Genomic DNA, 19531 nt, shown 5'->3' with positions numbered 1-19531 from the left:
GGTTTGGACGATTTGTCTGTGTTGGTGGGGCAAGCTTCACTGGATGCCGCAACCAGACACAGGTTTTGTCCATTGGTTGCAAGAGAAGTGGGGAGGATTGGGAGCAGATCACGATTTTCTGGACAAGTGTGACACTCATCTATTTGTGCCTATGGCGCTATCGGAATGATGTGGTCTTTGAGGGTGCAACCTCTTCCAAAGTCACGGTGATTTCAAGGATCTCCGACAAGGCCAAGCTATGGCGAGCTGTTATGTTGTTTAGCGGCGTTCTCGCGCTAGTGGATAAATGGAGATGTCGCGAGTAGTCCCGTAGCGTGTGAGTGCTGCCTTCCCGAAGGGAGCGTGGGTTGCGTTTGTTTGATGTCTATGCCCGGAACGTGTTATACTTTCTGTCTTCTAGCCTTTCTTCTATGAATCAGATACATCTCTCCATGACATATCTTTAAAAAAACTTTTAATCATAAAAAAATCTTTTAATCTTAAAAGATTCTCGGTTTCCAAATAAGCTTCAGATAAGGAACAAAAACTTCCTAAAATGCCAGCCATCTACATGGAGTGTACGAAATATTTTTAGTTTTTTTTTTTTAGATTTGTCAAGGAGCCAAGCCACTTTTTCATCGACACCTTCAAATTCAGCCTAATCGGGCATATCCAACAAGAGCTCCCACCTGTGGACTTCCTCGGGATCAAAAGGTCGTTTAAATTGATGTTCCAAACCATCTCGGCCACATCAAAATTATCAGAAACAGAAGAGTCAGGGCTAGAGGAAGCTCAAAACAGAGAAGGAAAACGACATCTGAGAGGAACTTGAGAAATCCAAAGATCATGCAAAGAGCGTCTTTTTCCCGTTACCCAATTTAAATTTAGCAATGCTAATGTCAACTGGCCTCGGGTGCGCCTGTTCAACGACACTATTGCCTCCCTCTCCCTCCGTGAGCTCAATCGAACCGGGGCTAGGTTCACTTGGACCAATAAGCAGCTTTCCCCTATCCGCTCGGTCCTTGATAGGGTTTTCGTCTCGCCGTCGTGGGAGACGCTCTTCCCTCTGTGCTCTCTGTCGGCGGTCACCCGTGTGGGCTCTGACCACTGTCCCCTCCTCTTGGATGACGGCGAACAGGGGATTCGCCGGCCCGCGAGGTTTTTCTTCCAATCTTGGTGGCTTAGGGTAGCCGGTTTTGAACAAATGGTCAAGGATAAGCTGACCTTCTGTATCCGAGAGTTGGGACCCCACCGATGCAGCATTGATCTTTGGCAATGCATCGCGAGATGCCTTCACCAACATCTGCGGGGTTGGGGGGCCAATCTTGGCAAACTGCGGAGGGAGGCTCGGGATAACCTCCTCTCCCAGGTTAAGGAGCTTGACGAGCTCGCTGACTCGTCTGGTCTCGATGAGGAGGGTTGGGCCCTCCGCTATTTCCTGGAGGACCAGATCGTCCAGCTGGATGGCGCGGAAGAAGATTACTGGCGACAACGCAGCAGGCTGCAATGGACCCTTAAAGGGGACTCCTGCACCGCATTCTTCCATGCCTTCGCCAATGGGAGGCGCAGGAAGTGTCTTATTCCTCGACTGCTGACGGAAACTGGGGAGATTTCTGACCAGCAAGAGATGATGGGACATGTTTACCAGTTTTACCAAGGCTTGATGGGTGCCGAGGGGGAGGAGAGGGTCTTCTCCCTTGCCCGGGACCTTTGGCCGGCTGCCAAGAGAATCTCCGACGAGGAGAATAGGGGTCTGGAGCTTACCTTTACCCCTGAAGAGCTGGATGAGGTTCTGGAGGGCATGAAACCCGACTCGGCCCCTGGCCCAGATGGGCTACCGGTCTTCTTCTTCAAGAAGTTCTGGGATATCCTTAAATCTCCCATTCTCCAGATGCTCAATGACTTCGCCCTAGGGAGGGTCGACATTGGGCGCCTTAATTTTGGAGTCATATCCCTCATCCCGAAAATCCAGGGAGCTGACACTATCAAGCAGTTTAGGCCTATCGCTCTCATAAACGTTATCTTTAAATTCGTTGCCAAGGCTTACGCTACCCGTCTTGCACCTCTTGCGCATAAGACCATAGACCGTAGTCAATCGGCCTTCATCGGGGCGGAGGCCTGCACGAGGGTGTGCTCACCCTGCATGAGATCGCCCATGAGCTGAGGGTCAAGAAGCTCAAGGGCCTTCTCCTCAAACTGGACTTTGAGAAAGCCTTCGATCGGGTAAGTTGGGACTTCCTGAGAGAAGTGCTGTTAAGGAAGGGTTTCTCTCCCATGATTGTCCACCGCTTGATGCAGCTGGTCTCGGGTGGCCGACTGCGGTCAACGTTAATGGTGTCATCGGGGAGAACTTCAGGAACGCTCGTGGTGTGCGGCAAGGCGACCCGCTATCACCGATCCTGTTCGACTTCATGGTGGACTCGCTTGCGGCTATCATTGCCAGGGCCTCCGAGGCGGGGCACCTCAAAGGTGTGGTGTCCCACCTCATCCCGGGCGGGATCACGCACCTCCAATACGCAGACGACACCCTGATTCTCGCTGGAACCCTCCGAGGTGGGGCTCGCCAATCTTAAGTTCCTGCTTCTCTGTTTTGAGAACATGTCGGGACTTAAGATCAACTTCGTGAAGAGCGAAGTGATTGTGACAGGGGTCACAGACAGGGAGCGTCAGAGGGTGGCTGACTCCCTTAACTGCAAGCTCGGGAGCTTGCCGTTTCACTACCTTGGCCTACCGGTTAGTGACCGCCGCCTCTCAGTCGCGGACTGGCACTTCCTCACCGAGAAGGTTGGCCACCGGGTTGAGCCTTGGCAGGGCCTTTTCTTCGCGTCGGCTGGGAGGCTTGAGCTTACCAACTCATGCCTCTCCAGCCTCCCGTTGTTTGCCATGGGTCTCTATTTGCTTCATGACACGACTCACGCAGCCATGGACAAGCACAGGTCCCGCTTCTTTTGGGAGGGAGTGGGGGCCAAACGCAAGTACCATATGGTGGACTGGGCTACGGTGTGCAAACCCGGGCGTTTGGAGGGTTGGGTATCCTCAACACCAAGTCCATGAATATCGCCTTGATGGTAAAGTGGATCCGGAAGATCTATCGAACGCCGAAGGCCTGTGGGCAGACCTTCTTAGGGCCAAGTACCTGGGGGACCATGATCTATTTTCCCCGGCGGTTCCCACCAAAGGATCTCAATTCTGGAACGCCATTCAAAAGATCAAATGGTACTTTAAATTGGGTGCTAAGCACCAGGTTCACAATGGGCGTCGAACCTACTTCTGGCTGGACTGGTGGACGGGTAATGGGCCCCTTCGCTTCACCTTTCCGCGGTTGTTTGCTTGCTGCGACAATCACTTTGCTACTGTCCGTGGGGTCGGGACCAACGAGGGTTGGCGGATAAGGTTCCGTCGCACCTTCGGCTTAGCCGAGCGAGTCGAATGGGACAATCTCTCGCAGGATTTTTGACCTCTCGCCCGCTTCGGATGGCGAGGACGTAGTCCGCCGGGCTCCGGAACCATCCGGGGAGTACTCCACCAACTCGTTGTACTCCAAGATGTCCCGAGGGGGACGATTACCCACTTTAAAGAGATTTGGCGCACGAGGGTTCCGCCGAAGATCAGGGTGTTCTTATGGCAACTAATCCGTGGTAGGCTTCCCTCCGGGGACCAATTGCTCAAACGGAACGGGCCATCGGATGGGCGATGCGCCCTTTGTGGGGATTGGGAAACTTGCGATCATATCTTCTTCACTTGTCACATCGCGAGATTTATGTGGGCGGGGATTAGGGATCTACTTGCTCGCTCTTGGGACCCAGCAGAGGCTGCGGACTTTGTAGCCATTGCCAACGGCTTGACGGGTAGACTTCGTAGGATAGCTTGGTACACCTTCGCTGCCCAGAGTTGGGCGCTTTGGAACATCCGCAACAAGCTTGCTATTGAAGGCTCCCTGATATCCAACCCGGCCGATGCTATCTTCAAAATGTCTATCTACATGCGGAGCTGGAGGGTACTGGTCGGACGGAAGGACCGCCCGCTGCTGGACGTGGCACTCGGACGAGGTTAGGAGGCTACACGCGAGGATCGGGGCCGGAGGACGCCGACGACATCGACATCCTGGGTGGATTGACGTTTTCTTCCTGCGCGCCGCTACTCGCCACTCTCTAGCTGTTTTCTTTCATATGTGTTTCAGACTTGGGTACTTGTATGGCAGCACTTGTATTTGGAGGTCTCCGTTATGTGGCGTGTGTTGTATCGACTCCTACCGCTTTATTAATTTAAAGCTGGGCCTTTGGCCTTATGTTTAAAAAATTTAAATTTAGCTCCCCACGAGAACCCATGTTTAATCTTTTGTAACCCTTCCCTGAACTGTACTGCTGATCGTTGACGCCCGCAACTCAGATCCCTTAGAATTTATTCATGAAAATAGACCCCTCCACCCACTCCCTAGTTAAATATTTCTTGGAAATTATCTTGTGCCACAAATTATTTCCAAATTCACTTAAGCAGTAAAAAAATCAGAAATTTTGTATTATTAACTCCTAAATAAATGTGCCGCTGCTCTGCAAGCAGCCCCCGTTCCACTCGCCGCCCACGCAGATCCCTACGCCACCGTAGCATCAGCGCTCGTCGCAATCGAGTCGTACTCGTCTACTCGAGCACCCTCGCTCGATCCCGTCGTATGTGCCCCGATTCGGCCAGACTCGACTCGGATTCGGCCAGTCTGGGCCCGATTCGATCGGCCCTAGGCCCGATCCGCCTCTGCACCGAGCAAGCCTTTGCCGGCCTATGCCGGGAGGTGCTATACACCATCCTGGTTGGTGCGGACCCGCCGGACCGGGTGCCGCACACCCCAGGGTGGATGTTGGGCCGGGCCACTCACGTCTTTTTTTTTCTCCGTTTTCTTCTTTTCTACTTTTTCTTTTCTTCTTTTTTCAATGTTTTCTAAAATAAAAAATTAATCTAAACTTTTTTTATAAAAACTAAACTATTTTAAAGATCTAAACTTTTTCAAAGATTGAATTTTTTTCTTATGAACATATTTTAAATTTGTATATTTTCTAAAATTTGAAAAACATTATTTTCATAATTTTATTCTTTTTAAAATATGAACAATTTCCAAATTTCAACATTTTTCGAATTTGAATAATTTTCACAGTTTTTTATATTTGATTTTTTTGAATTTGAACAATTTCCGATTTTGGGCAATTTTTCAAATTTTAATAATTTTCGAATTTGACCTTTTCTCGAATTTGAACAAAAAAATAAATAGAAAACAAAAAAACAAAAAAGAATAAGGAAATAGAAAATAAAATAAAATAAAAATAAAAAATAGAAACAGACAACGAAAAAGAAAAAAGTAAAGAAATGCTAAATGGGCCAGGCCCAATACCAGACCAGGGTGTGCGTGCCTGGTAGGCACCGACCTGGTCGATGTATAGAACTAGCCGCCTTTTCCTGCCCCATTATGTGAGCCTCTGCTTGCCCGTTCCCTATTTAGGTCGCCACTGGCTAGTGAGTGTTAACTCTCAAGAAAAAAAATAGGGTACCACTATGTCATCGTCTTTGTCGGACTATGTTAGCATTGCTCGTTGCCATCTACTATGGGGCATTCTCACTAGTGTGGTCTCTAGTCCCCTTGCTCCTGTGGTTCCTACCCTGTCCATCCCACCAGTCCTTATTGTAGATGCTTCCCAGGATGCTAAGGATGTTGTGAAGGTTACCAAGGCTGTTGCAAAATAATGCTTATGATCATCAGGTACTTGACTACTCAGCAGGTACTTGACTACTCAGCTGCTCTTTGTACCTATCGTGGTGGTCAGTGGTGTGATGAGGATGCTACAATTCTCTCTCATAGTGTTCAACCTCAGTTTGCTTTTGAGTTTACGGGCCTTTGTATTGTCTCTGAGATGTGGTCTCACATTCGTCAGCGCTATCAACCTTCTAATGATTCTCTCTATTTTTTTATTGTATGTTACAGCGGGGTGACTTCATAGTTGATGAGTTCAACCCTGCTATCCGGTGCCATCTTTACTCCCTCTGCGGCGTTGTCTGTGGTACTTTCCCGTGTTGCTATACTATGAGCCAGACTTGGAGTTTTTGCGCATCTATGAGTTCTTGTCTAAGCTTTACCCGGAGTGTGAGCCCAGGCGTGCTTAGTTGATTTCTCGCGGCCGTGTTCCTATCTCTGAGGTTTGTGCTAAGGAGACTTGTCTACATGGTGTTGGTTTACTTGCGGTGCCCTATGTGCTCGTTGCTCGATCTCCTGTCGCATCAGTACCCTCTCCTTAGAATGCTACACCACTCTTGCCCACACCGCCTGGTCGTGCAGGTCATTCTTGTCGTGGTAGGGGACAATCTCGTCCTAGTATGTTGTGCGGATATTGTCAGAAGCCAGGACACCCAGAGACGGATTGCTTCAACAATATGTTGGACTTGCACAACATTGTGCCCACCTCGTCTACTGGTACTCGTGCTCCTTCGACAACCTCTTTCAGTGAGATTATGAGGCTTAAGTGGATGCCTGCCACTTCTGGCTCTTGTTCAACGGGTCTATGATAAGTGCTTCTAGCACTACGCACCCATCATCTACACAGTTAGGTACATCTTCGTGGGTTCTGGATTCTGAAGCTCCTTTTCACATGTCTTCTGATTCTTATGCTCTTTCTTCTCTTCGACCTCTTGATCTTCATGTTAATGTTCTCACATCTTATATTCTCTTCCCATTGCTACTCGCTCTTTATATGTTCCCGATATTTTTCATGTTCCCCATCTTACCATAAATTTGTTTTCCGCTATTCAGCTTACTAATTCTTGATGTTGATTCTTGTTCTATCCAGGATTGTCACACCAGAGCTCTGGTTGGGGCTAGCCCTCGGCCGTGACTCCTAGGGTCTTTTGGAGCTCGACTGCCTTCGTGCTCCTTCTGGTACCACCACACCCACTAATCCACATGCTCTCGCTGCTTCTGCTACAACATCATCGACTTGGCCATTCTTGTGGTTCTTGTCTGTTTTCTTTAATTCATCGAGGTCTTCTGGGGCATATCTCAGGAGATGTCTCGTTACATTGTCAGGGATGTAGACTTGGCAAACCTCAGTTACCTTATCCCACTAGCGAGTCAGCGCATCCTTTTGACTTGATCCATTCGGATGTATGGGGTCTAGCTCCCTTCGCTTCGAAGGGGCCATCACTAATATATTTATATTTATCGATGGTTGTGCACATCGGTGTGACGAACCAAATGACCAATGGACTTGACATGACGCAAGAGGTGCTAGAGCCGGTGTTCATCACTTTGCTAGTAAGCAAATCCAATGTCAATCACTCTAAGGGTTCCGATGAGATCTTTCATCCTCGCTCCCTTCCAAGGCACCTCTTCTTTGGTCTTGGGCATTGGTTGTTTTTGCTCCCATTGGCTCTGTGACTCTGTCTGGTGTAATGCTTCAGTTCACTTTGGCAGCTCAGCTGCAAGATGCTTGGCGCAGGTTGGGAGCTATCTGGAGCAGATGGAGGTTGCACTGAGCAAGCTTTCTGTTGTGTCGACTATGTTGAAGACCACCCCGCGTTCTCTTGGTGAGGTTGGTGCTGGCTCCGTGAAGGACACATGAGCGGAGTTTTATGGTTGTTTCTCCCTGTGTTGAAGACTGTTCCTCCTTGTTGTCTGTTCCATCTACCGCTAGGGGTGAGGCCATCACCGAAGTTATGGCTCCGGTGCTGCAAATCATGCCTGAGCTTTGGGGGCTTGGTGAAAGCTTTGATTTTCATCTCTCAGTGGAGCACATGAAGGTGGACTCGACAGCGATCTTGAGCTCGCCTGAGGAATCAGATGTTGCTTCCATGCTCATTCCACCTCCGCTGGCTCATAACCCCAACGCTCTCTTTGCAAAAGAGTTATGTGACGTGCTCAGCAGCTTGGAGGTTGCTATTCCTAGATGTCGAAGGGCGATTTCTTGGTGGGTGATTGTCCTCGTACCGGCATCCGAAAGGAAAAGTCCCTCGGGGTGCAAAGACAAGAAGAATGGCGCAATATGAAAGGAGCTTGTGGCTGCTTGTTGGATGTTCTTCAGTTTCTTGGCTCTCCTCTGTTTGGGCCGTTCTGTAGCTTTGGTGTAGGCCATTGGCTTTTGTTGAGTGCTCTCGTCGAGGGCTCCATTCCGTCGTTCATGTGTGAGGGTTTGCAATTGGCGCAGTTGTTATATATTGGCAGTGTTTGTCGGGTTTTCTTTGCTAGTGTGGGGTTTTCTTGCTTTGTGATGAATATATGGCTTTAGTTTGTTTGTAGGAGTATCTGCTTTCGCTTGGTTTTCTGTAAATTAAATGGCAGTTCTCTCCTATAGTCTTAGTAAGAGGAGGTAGAGTGAAAGATTCGATGGTAAATAGACGGTTATTAAAAATACCAACGTAAAACTTGTATAATTATAGATTTGAGCAAAACTTCCGCCTCTGTTTAAAAAAATAAATCCAATGCTCATGCGGGGAGGTGAATTAACTGAAGAAAGGTCTGATCATCACCTGTCACTACGTCAATACTACCTCGTCATCAAACTGGTCCGATCATCACCAACTCCACATAGAAGTTCCTTTTCCCGAGACTCTGTTTAATCTGGCCAATCACCAATCTAATCACAACTCGGATCACCTTGTCGCGTATAAATGTGCATGCACGATTCCTGATGTTAGCACCAAGCAAGCCGAGAACCAATCCTGCAATCATCAACTACTTCCTGCAATGGCCGCCAGTGCTAGTAGCTTCTTCTTGGCCATTGCCATGGCGCTCGCTCTCCTAAGCGGCAACATGACCTTTGCCGGTCGCTTCCTTGCTGACACGACGGAAGCAGCTGCTCCCACGGCAACTCCAGCCGCCGTCCCAGGCATCCCTGCGCCGAAGCCGCCCGTGCCCACCATGCCTACTACAATCCCCCCGATACCAACCGTGCCCGCGGTCACCAGTCAGCACACCACAGGTCGCAGTGCCACCGACGTCGGCCGTGCCCACAATTACCGTGCCCCAGGTTACATTGCCGCCCATGCCAGTGGTGCCCGTGATCACCGTGCCACAGGTCACCTTGCCGCCCATGCCTGCTGTTGTTGTGCCCAAGGTGACCCTGGCGCCAATGCCTGCAATTCCATCCATCCCCAAGGTGTCAATGCCTCTGATGCCTTCCATTCCGTCTGTGACTGTGCCGATGCCATTCCTTGCGCCACCTCCTTCTGCATAGGCATGAAGCAGACCATGCCGTCAATGAGTTTACATTCTTTGCTCAATGGTTTTAGCCATGTTTACTTGATTGATCAGTTGTGACTCCGGCCATAACAGGGCTTCAGCATCTTCCTTGGTTACACTGTACGATTCCTATCTTGTTGGGTTTTTTGATGACGTAGGCTTAGCCTAGTGGTTGGGATCGCAGTGGCGCACTCAAATGACCAGAGTTCGATTCATGTCAGGGACGAATTACTCCTGCTTCTACTATATCAATATTGTTCTAGTTTCTCCTAGACACTGTTTCAATTTTTTTCTATCTTGTTGGGTTTTTTCTAGAGAGCATGAACTTGTACTCCGCATTTTAACTACTACCTCCATCCTAAAATAAGTGACTCAGTTTTGTCTAGATACAGATGTATCTAAACGTATTTTAATTCCAGATACTACATCAGTATCTACAAAAAGTTGAGACACTTATTTTGGGATGAAGGGAGTACAATTTGTACATACCTGTTCGCTTTCAAGTACGAATTTGACCTCCCAGGAGCCTTGTACCGCACAAGACTTGGAGCATCTCAATATAAGTTTATACATTCCATTGCTTCTCAAAGAACATCAAATCGAATGCAGGCTGCTAGTCTTCATCAAGAGTCGATCGGCCAGTAAGATACATTTCCGCTATACCGGTATGTAATGCAGCTCCAATTGGGAGGACATCCTCGTCAACAAAGAAATGCGGGTTGTGCAGGGAGTGGATGGAACCAGCTTTCTCATTTCGAATACCAATGCCAAATATAACGCCAGGAACCAACTGTTGGTAGAAAGCAAAATCCTCCCCTGCCATGATCTTCTCTCCAGGCTTCACCTTATCTGGACCGAGCAAATGTCTTCCCACAATCTCTACATGATGATGCAGTCTCTCATCATTCACGACTGCAGGATACATTGGGTAGTCAGGAGCTCCCAATATCTCCGCAACTCCCATGCATCTATGCACAGCTGCCTGCCCTTCTACTACCTGGAAAAAAGCAAGAGCATCGATTCACGTCGCTTCAGTTTGCATGACACCGACGGCAAAGCTATTCAGTATTTTTAAGTGATGATATTTTTCGATCAAAGGGCCTAATGGCCCCAAATTTTTTTTAAACATAAGGCCTAAGCCCTGCTTTAAATTAATAAAGCCGCGAAACCGGCAGATACAGAGTGCATACATAGCAAACACAGCGAACAGGACACAGATACACAAGCAAACAAAGGATAAAAACTACGAGCTTCGCTTGACACGCCGTGTCCATCGTCTTCACGAACGCCGACACCAGGAGAAGCAGGGGTAGTAGGGAGCATCATCCGCAGGCACACTGCTTGCATTTCTACCACAAGAACGAAAGGAGGCCAGCACACGGTCTCTGACTCCGAAGAGGGATCCCTTCCCTCTCGCCCCGGATCGCAGGGCGCCGCACCGTCGAAAGGCAGAGAGGTTCCCCCAAGAACGCACCATCGCTGAGACTACCCAAAGCTCAAAGGAGAGATCAAGACCAGCTGCCGCACCGTGAAGCCACGCCACGGCCATCGCCACCCACATCACCGTCCGGAAGGACGCACGGCCGATGAACGAAGGCGCACCGGGAGGATCGGCGGACAAAAGCAGCAACCACCACCGGACCCAAGCTTGCGGAGCAACCTCCGAGACCTGGCTCGACGCCGCACAAGGAGCACCGCCAAGAACCACCACCGACAACAGAAGAACCTTGCCAACCACCCCAGCAGCCCCGGACGGAGCCTTCGGGAGAGGGGAACGACGTCGTGACGCCGCCACCGCCCAAGCGGGGACTAGGGTTTTCACCCCGGGCGGGGGGTTGGGTGGGGAGGAAGAAGGGACCTCAACGAAGCCTCCAAGGAGGGAATCGGCGCCGGGGCGTCGACGACGTCGTGGCCACCGCCGGCCGGAGGTTTCCCCGGTCCCGACCAGCCCCACCACCAACAACCCGGCCACAAACACGCAGATCTGGCCGAAAGTTGCGAGCTTCATCGGTCGGGGGCGGAGATCTCCCCAGATCTGACACCGCAGCCCGGCGGAGGGCCCCAAGCGTCGCACCACACGTTCACCGCCTCCCCGACGCCCGCACGGCCGAGGACACGGGCCCGCACCACCCACGGCCGCCGCTCGCCGCGTAGAAGACAGCGCCGTTGCCACCATCCGGAGCCGCCGCTCCGGTGTCCAAAGATCCCCGCCGGGGTCACCACCGGCCGCAACCGCCCCGGAGTCCACGGCCGAGGTCGTGGAGGAGGGATTCGCCGAGCAGCGCCCCGGCCATGGCGGCCGCCGCGCGAGCAACCAGCCCCCATGCTGCTGCGCCGCGGAGCGAGGACCACGGGCCGAGGAAGGAATCCCCGCCGCCCCTTCACCGGCGACGCGGCCTTCGGCCGGCGTCACCTCCGGGGGCGACAAGGAGGGGCGGAGGAGGAGGGGTGGGCGGGCGGCGGCGCGCGTAGGGTTTCGCCCCCTCGGTCGCCTGGAGGGGGCGACGCGAGGGGAACGAGACGGGGGGACTTGTTGTTCCCCATGGCCCCAAATTTCATCAAGAAACTGGAGTATTTGAAGTGATTATTTGCATACACTAACAGTGTTAACTCCTTCGTGCAGCCTGTTTACAAGGAAAAGAAACATGAATCGCTGGCCATGGGGAAAAGATCAATAGATCATACATGAACGTGTTGGGATTGTAAGTTCCGTAGTTGAAAATCAGCGTGGTGAGTGATATGAAGCCCTTTGCTTACAGAATAATTAAATTTGAAGGCACCCGCGAATTTGCAGCATACAATATTATCATCAAATGCCAACTTTTTAGCAAGTTAAATTGTGCCATAATGCTAACCTCCTTAAGCCTTTTCTCAAGCCGATGAAGTCCTTCAGTAGTGAGGCTCCTCAAAGTACCGCCAAATTCAACAAATGAAGGCGTGACATCGATAGATTTCCCACCTTTGATATAGGTAACAGAGAGCACCTGAACATAAAATATACAGATCAACCCGAGCACATCAATGTTGGGCTGTATAAAAGAGCAAAATTCTGGTCGACAACATTTACAAGGATCTGCTGTTGCCTAACTTAGACTTTTTGAATGTATATAGTTATATTGCCGAATCTAAAGACATCCAATGGAATGATGTTACCAATATGCAACAAAATGAGAATCACATTCTTCGCCAAGCTGTTGATTTGTAATCCCAAGTTATGGAACAAATTGGTTACAATCGTGCATCAATACCTAATCCACACTAGAACAAATGCAGTCTTCTGATGTATAAGCCCTAATATTACATGGAGGTGGGGTCGACCACATAGGACTGTAGGAGAAGTGGAGAACTTGTATAAAGGAGAAAATTTAGCACTTGTTTCCTTTAATTGGTACAATGCCTTGAGCAACAGGGGCGGATACTTGCACAGAGGAACACCAACACAAATAGCCCCAATAACATGTATATGAGCAAGATTTACTCTACTTTTTTTTGCAATAAAGATTTTTTTGTTTGTTGGCATGATCCATTGTGTTTTCTTTATAATTTTCTGTGTAAAATGTTTGAAGAAAATCAGCAACGCAAAATAGTATTGCTAAAGGACAGTGACGTACTTGGCTGTGAAGAGGATCGTCTTCTCTCGAAGTGAGCTGTTGGAGGGACAGGATGGTAAATGCTGCAGCGGCGATAGGATCCGCATTTAAGTGTGGGGTTTCGGCCCTCCCGGATTTACCTTCAATTCTCACTACATAAAAGCATACAGCTGCTTGTGTTGGCCCTGCGTGAGCAGCTATTATGCCTGTCGGAATTCGATGATCGACATGCATGGCAAATATAGCCTCAACACCATGGAGAACACCTTCTTTTACCATGTGAGATGCACCAGCACCACCCTCCTCAGCAGGCTGAAAAAGGAGTCTCACAGTCCCCTTCATCATACAAGAAAAATGTTATAACATGTTAACCTCTATAAAGTTCTGAAGAGTGAGTCCACATAACTAACGACTAACGAGTAAAAGACAATTGAAAATATGTAATTTAACATAAAATTTCTGATTTAATGGCCAGACTACTCTTTTTGAAGGAAAGGTCGATCGTCCTACTTTGTTGAGTTAAGCCAGAGAGACAAATCAAAATCAAGAGCTTGTTTATATGGGACAATCCAATTCCTTTTTTAATGAATGAACTACTATATTCCTTCAACTTTTGAACATTACTACAAGAAAGCACTTACCTTAAGCTGATTCTTACGCTCATGAAGCAACTTAGCCGCTCCCAGGAGCATCGCCGTGTGCACATCATGACCACAGGCGTGCATCACGCCATCAACTGTGCTCTTATGCTCCCACTCCACCAATTCCTGACATCGCAGGTGCACAGCCAACAAAACGTGATCATTGCAGAAAACAATTTCCTAATACCTGACAGCAAGCGACAGCCACATGGTACAGCATTCAAATCAAGTAAGCACGATCAGCATGTAAGTACTGCTACATAAGTAACATAACCCATACCAGATACACAGTTTAACCAGTATAGATATTGGTCACACACCCTGCGCCAACAGCATCAGAGGGGAAGTGAACGGACCTGAAGAGGGAGGGCGTCCATGTCAGCGCGGAGGGCCACAATGGGGGACAGACCCGAGCCGACGTCCGCGACGACGCCAGTCCCGGCGACAGACCGGCAGGTGATCCCAAGGCGCTCTAGCTCCTCGCGGACGAGGGCGCTGGTGCGGTGTTCCCGGAACGCGAGCTCTGGGTGCGCGTGGATGCGCCGCCGCACGCCGACGATCCATTCTCGCTCCCCCACAGCTTGCCGCAGCAGGTCCTGCGCATACTCCGCCAAGGCCGTGGAGAGGAGGAGGGGGAGCAGTAGGGAGGCCAGAGGAATAGCCATGGTGAAGTGGTAGGTTGGGACAAGCTTCATTGACTGGGCGAATGCAACAGTCTTGAATGAGATGCAGGAGCAGGAGAAGAAGTAGCATGTAAAATGGTCAAAGCCCTCTATTTTTAATTTTTCGCAGAACGTTCGAAGCCCTGTAAGCTGGTAGTCGGGTACTGAACTGAAAGAATCATTTTTACATTTTAATCTTTGACCATTTTTCAGGATGCTTGCAGATTTTTATCTTTGACCATACATGCAGGAGTAGGAGCAGGAGTACTGCATATCTGAGGATTAAAAAAAAATCACTCGAACAAACGCTAATACTAAAAGAAAACATATGTAAAAAAAGGTGATCTGCTGGACATCAAAACATGTTGAGCAAGACTATTTATCAGTTTGATGTCCGATAGGAGGAAAAGAAGTAGTACAAGGGGACGGGGCAGATGATTTAGCTTTAGCCCGTTTGTTCAGAAATAGAACTTCCGAAGACCCCAAGCATTCTAATGTAACATCTCACTCTGATCTGAAGTGTCTCAGACTCTGGTTGTATCATTATTTTTCTTTATTAAACCACTCTGTTCATCCTAGCTGCCTCGGAGTGGAAGTGTGCTCTGGCTATGAATATCTGCTAAAGAACAAAGATGACGAAAAGACTTGATATAAGGCAAAATGTGCTGCAGCCAGCGGTCATCACCTTGTTCCTGGTACTCATGATTCATGAATCCTGTAGCGGGAAATGAGTAGAACAGATTAATGCGAGATTTGAAAGTTCCACTGAAATGGAGAAGAACACTTCAACAATCCTAACAGATAAATACATATTTGTAAGCTTATTGTTTATTATCGCAGTTAATTAGGAGAGAAATTACAGCAGTATCTAAGGCATCTTGCAATGCATTGTATCATACATTAGTATCATGGACATGATGCTAATGTATGATAATATTGTATCATACATTTATGTACTAATCTTTTTGTATGATACTACTTCCTCAGCTCATAGTATCATAGCCTTGTTTCTCAGACAATCTCATTTAATGCGTTCTAGGATTCATATTAAGCATTTTCAACATAGTGGACACATTTGTGGCATGTATCAATCTAAATCATTATGTTGGTATCCAAACAGATTAACACATAAATATAAAAATCAAATTGATCCATGCATAAAGTGTCAATAAAATATCATTAAAAAATGTGATAATATTTCTAGTATTACATGAATGAAGACATGAACAAAATTTATTGTGGCCCAAATGTTTTCCATATATGCTCAACTAAGTCATTTTTCAGTTCTCCATGCATCGAACAATGCCAGATGCTAGCATCACTTTGTAAGAGTTCGGCAAATGCTGGTGTTAAAGTCACCATGAACAAATAATGATGGAAGACCAATAAATGGGTTTTCTTCCTCGTTCAAACAAAATAATATTGTCTGCTTCTTCTTTTTCATCGTCGATGAGACAGTGTTTTGGAGAGCGCCCGAGGAATACAAATGTGTCGGATGGTGTATATTCTGTAACACACCAATTGCATGTTTCACATCGTTCCGTGCCCCTTCTTGATTACCGGTAAACAATTTTCTATTACCTGTTTATGCCATTAGTATTGACTTCACTAATGTGGCACATCTAGGGTATATCACATCTACAAGGTAATAACCATCTTGAAATTTCTCCTCGTTGACAAGATAGTTCTTTCAATTGCTCAATGGGCGATGTTGATTCATTTGTTGATACAATCGTTGGTTCCAGCAAAGCCAACAAGGAACATCATATCTGAAGATTATGCGAAGCAACGGTCTCTAGTAGAAGTGTAAGAACACCTTTATCACCGTGGGTGAGTTGACCCTTCCATTCCGCAGAACATTTCTTCTAAACCCCGAGGCTTCCTAACATGCCAGGAAACCACGACTCTCACCGATATAAAGTAAGCATTGCACATTTGCACATCTAAATTAAGTACCTCAAGTTAAGATGTGCAACGTTTACTTATATCGGGAGAGTTATGGTTTTTTCTAGCATTTTAGTAAGCTTTGATTCTATGCACTGGCACTGGGGAAAATGTTTTTTGGCATGGAAGGGTCAACTCACCCGCGGTGATGAAGTTGTTCCTACACTTACACTAGCTCCGCGTGATCTATGGATATGGCATGCTTTCTTGGTACTGCAGGATCCAAAAATGATATCAATGTGTTCAATCAAACAATGTTGTCCAATGAGCAATTCAAATGGCAAGCTCCTCAGATGAAATATCTTGTCAACGAGAAGGAATACCAACATGGTTATTACCTTGTAGACAGGGATATACCCTGAATAGGCCGCATTCGGGAATTCAATAACAATGACACTAATAGATAAGTACAGATTGTTTGCCGGTCATCAAGATGGGGCAAGGAAGGATGTCTAATGTGCGTATAGGGTATTCCTGAGCCGGTCCTACATCACACAATATGTGCCGCGTTTGTATTCCCAAGACGATATTCAGAATATTATGTTAGGTTATATCATTCCATACAACGGTAGATATTGTATGAGGCGGGCAATACTCTTGATTTGAATAAGAAATCACATCTGCTCCTACATTTCTTCCATCAGTATTTGTTCATGATCATAAGCCAAAAAATTTCAGGGTAATAAAAAGAAATACTACATCTGGCATCGTCAAAATTGACTTGGTTGAGCATACGTGAAAAAATTCCAGCCATAATAGGTTATGTTCAGGTCTTCATTCATGTAATACTAGATATATTTTAAAATATTGTATGACCCTTCAAGTATGGACTCATTCAATTTTGTGTTCACGTATTTATCTATGTGGATATCAATAAAACAAATTTGCTTGGTATATGGCACAAATGGGTCATAATGTTGAAACACTTATGGAGCCTACAAAATCATTAAATGATCTCTAAGAAACAACACTATAAAACTATCCATTGGAATCATAAGCATAATACTAGATACTATGCACTGTGAGAGGCCTAATTGTCTGAGAAACAACACTTTAATACTATTCATTGGGGTCATATGCATAATTCTAGTGTATGATACTATGCAGTGTGTGAGGCCTAAGTGCTACGTACATAGTAGACTGACGAATTTAATGTTGTTCGTTGCCAAATGACAGACCATGTCATAACTAAAAAAGAGAACCTCAGACGCTTCACAACTGATGAAGAGAACTAGAGAAACGCTTACAAATCAATTAGCACACCCTTTGTTTTAGCATTTTTTCTGCTGGATTTTGTACAGATTTATCCCAGATTATGTATTACAAGTAGAGCAGAGTCCCCAGGATACCGACACATATAATAGTCGCTACAAACACGTAGTGCTTGACTAGTTGACTTGTAGTTAAGTAATAGCTACTACAAAATACCATGATACTTAACTAATACTACTACTAGTATGCTACAGTTGATCACAACAGTGGAGCAGAGCAGGTGGAGGAGCAAGGTTGCTGCGGATTGGGGAGGAGCAGAGCAGCAACAGTGCCAGCAGAGGCAGTGGTGCAGAGGCCAGGCAGCCCGTTGTGAGTTTGTCATGCCAAACGTTTGGTTTCCAGGGACATATAGCCCGGACAGAGCCTTATGGCCCTTATGCTCCCGAGCAAACCTGATAAATGTGCATTTTCACTAGTAATTCAACTAAAAAACCTAGACTAATCAAGAATAGTAGATGAATAGTCAAGTGGTCGACTGACTAGTGACTACTGCAGAAATCGAGCCCAAATGCTGAGTCGACATCCCAGCAGCGACTTGTAATTCCCAGATTTCAGCGTTCAACCTACCAATGTTTTTTTGAAACTTTCAACCTACCAATGTGATTGATTATGCGCAGTTCACCAATAAGAAGCAATGCATATATTGAACTTCTTCAATTTTTGGTCTTCACAATAGAAGCAAAGGAGCATTTTTCAGTTAGTTATCATCTATCCTGCTCCAACAGGACATTTCACTACTTTCCTTCAGACTTTATCAAGTGATGATGAAAGCGAAATTAACAATATGCCTAGTTACAAGGATTGTATCCTGCAGATGGAGTAAGAGAATTCTTAATACAAGCAGCTTTGTTTTTTTCTAACTGAGGAAGTAACTGGAAAATACAACATCAAGAGTTAAATTCCCATTAGCCCGTCAACGCACAAAGAGTTACCTTTCATCCTACGCATGGAACTGCAGCAAGAGATCCATGGCAGCCCCACGCCGTCCTTCCACGTCCAGCACCGATTCGGTGGCCTCCGGTCCCACGCAAACGCCGCTGGAACGGCGGCCGAGGGGCCACGACGGCGGGACGGGCCGCTTCCGCCGCTTGCCCCCCTGCAGGGCGCACTCCCGGAGCCGGTCCTCCACCTCCCCAATCACGGGCCCGCCCGGCTCGCTGCCATCCGCCATAGGCTGATCGTTGTCCGATGGGAGAGCGGCGGGCGCGTCGAGGCGGGAGAGGAAGCTGCCGATGGCGGCGTGCGCGTCGCGGAGGGTGGCCGCTGCAGCCGCTGCGGCGGAGGAGGAGGATGGGGCGGAGAGCGCTGCCGCAGCCTCGGCAGCCAGGCGGATGGCGGCGGCGAGGTCGGCGAGCGGCGGTGCCTGTTGTGGCGGAGGTGAATCGAGCTCCATGCCTGGCCTAGCGAGGTGGGGCGGGAATTTTCACCTGGCAGTGGCAAGTCTTGGGAGTAAAATGCATGGTAGGTACTCAAACTTATTGGTGGGGATCACTTTAGTCATCGTACACATAGAATACCAAATTACGGTCATCAAAGACGCGTTGTGTGCTTATATACGGTCACCCGTGCGAGTGAGATGTTGTATCGCTCGACGTGGCAGTAGCGGACCACCATGTCAGGTCCGGTAGGTTCCTGCTCTATGAAAATATTTGCAAAAAGGCCCGTCCCGCAAAATACTCCTCCTCCCTTTCCATCTTCTTCCTCTCACCTAACCTCATCCGTCCCACGTCGCCTCGCGGAGCTGCAGACCCTCTCCCTGCCTTCTTCTCATCATCCGGCGCGCTGCCCTGCTCTTCCCGCGCGCGGCCATCCATGTTCCTCCGGCGCGCTGCCCACCACATCGTGTGCGTCCACCGTGCTCCTTCTCGCGCGAGCGGAAACGATGACCACGTCGATGCGTCGCGACGGAGGCCACCCCTGCCCCTGCCCCTTCCCGATAGTTGTGGCATAGGACGACTAAACGGTGCGTAGTGTGTCGTGCTGGTGCAGATGCTAGGCCTCCTTGTTCACGGCGTGGAGGCGAGCAAGCGTATCGTGGATGGCGCCCATTTCTTTTCTGACGGAGATGGGGAGAGGCAACGGCAGACGTGCTCCAGTGGTCATCGTCGTCAAAGGATTCCACTGGGAGGCGCGCACCATAGAGGCGGAGATGATGCGGTAGATGCCGGAGGACCACTTGCTTGGGATGAAGAGGAGCTGCCCCTTCTCGCCGCCATGGCGGAGAGCTTC

The 19531-nt window shown here is 48.2% G+C and overlaps 3 protein-coding genes across 4 annotated transcripts; 1 reads left to right on the top strand and 2 right to left on the bottom strand.

Moving 5' to 3' along the window:
• Positions 1-8698: 8698 nt before the first annotated feature.
• On the top strand, positions 8699-9188 carry LOC124670771 (vegetative cell wall protein gp1-like). The gene is made up of 2 exons (XM_047207246.1): positions 8699-8902; positions 8934-9188. The coding sequence occupies exons 1-2, from the start codon at positions 8699-8701 to the stop codon at positions 9186-9188; spliced, it is 459 nt and encodes a 152-aa protein (XP_047063202.1).
• A 497-nt stretch (positions 9189-9685) lies between these two features.
• Positions 9686-14148, bottom strand: LOC124670767 (IAA-amino acid hydrolase ILR1-like 5). The gene is made up of 5 exons (XM_047207242.1): positions 13781-14148; positions 13425-13604; positions 12805-13119; positions 12049-12177; positions 9686-10190 (listed from the first exon to the last, which is right to left on the bottom strand). Exons 1-5 carry the CDS (start codon positions 14117-14119, stop codon positions 9807-9809), a joined length of 1347 nt encoding a protein of 448 aa, XP_047063198.1. The 5' UTR covers positions 14120-14148; the 3' UTR covers positions 9686-9806.
• A 422-nt stretch (positions 14149-14570) lies between these two features.
• Positions 14571-18744, bottom strand: LOC124670769. Of its 2 annotated transcripts, XM_047207245.1 has the most exons (3): positions 18235-18744; positions 14772-14801; positions 14571-14702 (listed from the first exon to the last, which is right to left on the bottom strand). In XM_047207245.1, exon 1 carries the CDS (start codon positions 18693-18695, stop codon positions 18243-18245), a length of 453 nt encoding a protein of 150 aa, XP_047063201.1. In that variant the 5' UTR covers positions 18696-18744; the 3' UTR covers positions 14571-14702; positions 14772-14801; positions 18235-18242. The 2 variants fall into 2 exon arrangements, with proteins under 2 accessions (XP_047063201.1, XP_047063200.1); XM_047207244.1 differs by having other exon boundaries at positions 14571-14801.
• Positions 18745-19531: the final 787 nt, after the last annotated feature.

The sequence above is a fragment of the Lolium rigidum genome, chromosome 7, assembly GCF_022539505.1.
Source record: "Lolium rigidum isolate FL_2022 chromosome 7, APGP_CSIRO_Lrig_0.1, whole genome shotgun sequence".
NCBI lineage: Eukaryota > Viridiplantae > Streptophyta > Magnoliopsida > Poales > Poaceae > Lolium > Lolium rigidum.
Note: the sequence above shows the minus strand (reverse complement) of the source record. Positions and strands in the feature narration are given on the sequence as shown.

Bases quoted from the DNA above. Each gene is read 5' to 3' on its own strand.
- LOC124670771 (XM_047207246.1), top strand. From the start codon at position 8,699: ATGGCCGCCAGTGCTAGTAGCTTCTTCTTGGCCATTGCCATGGCGCTC. The intron at 8,903-8,933 runs GTGCCCGCGGTC...AGCACACCACAG, and splicing joins CAATCCCCCCGATACCAACC to GTCGCAGTGCCACCGACGTC.
- LOC124670767 (XM_047207242.1), bottom strand. From the start codon at position 14,119: ATGAAGCTTGTCCCAACCTACCACTTCACCATGGCTATTCCTCTGGCC. The intron at 13,605-13,780 runs GTCCGTTCACTT...GTCAGGTATTAG, and splicing joins TGGACGCCCTCCCTCTTCAG to GAAATTGTTTTCTGCAATGA. The intron at 13,120-13,424 runs GTAAGTGCTTTC...TGTATGATGAAG, and splicing joins AGCGTAAGAATCAGCTTAAG to GGGACTGTGAGACTCCTTTT.
- LOC124670769 (XM_047207244.1), bottom strand. From the start codon at position 18,695: ATGGAGCTCGATTCACCTCCGCCACAACAGGCACCGCCGCTCGCCGAC.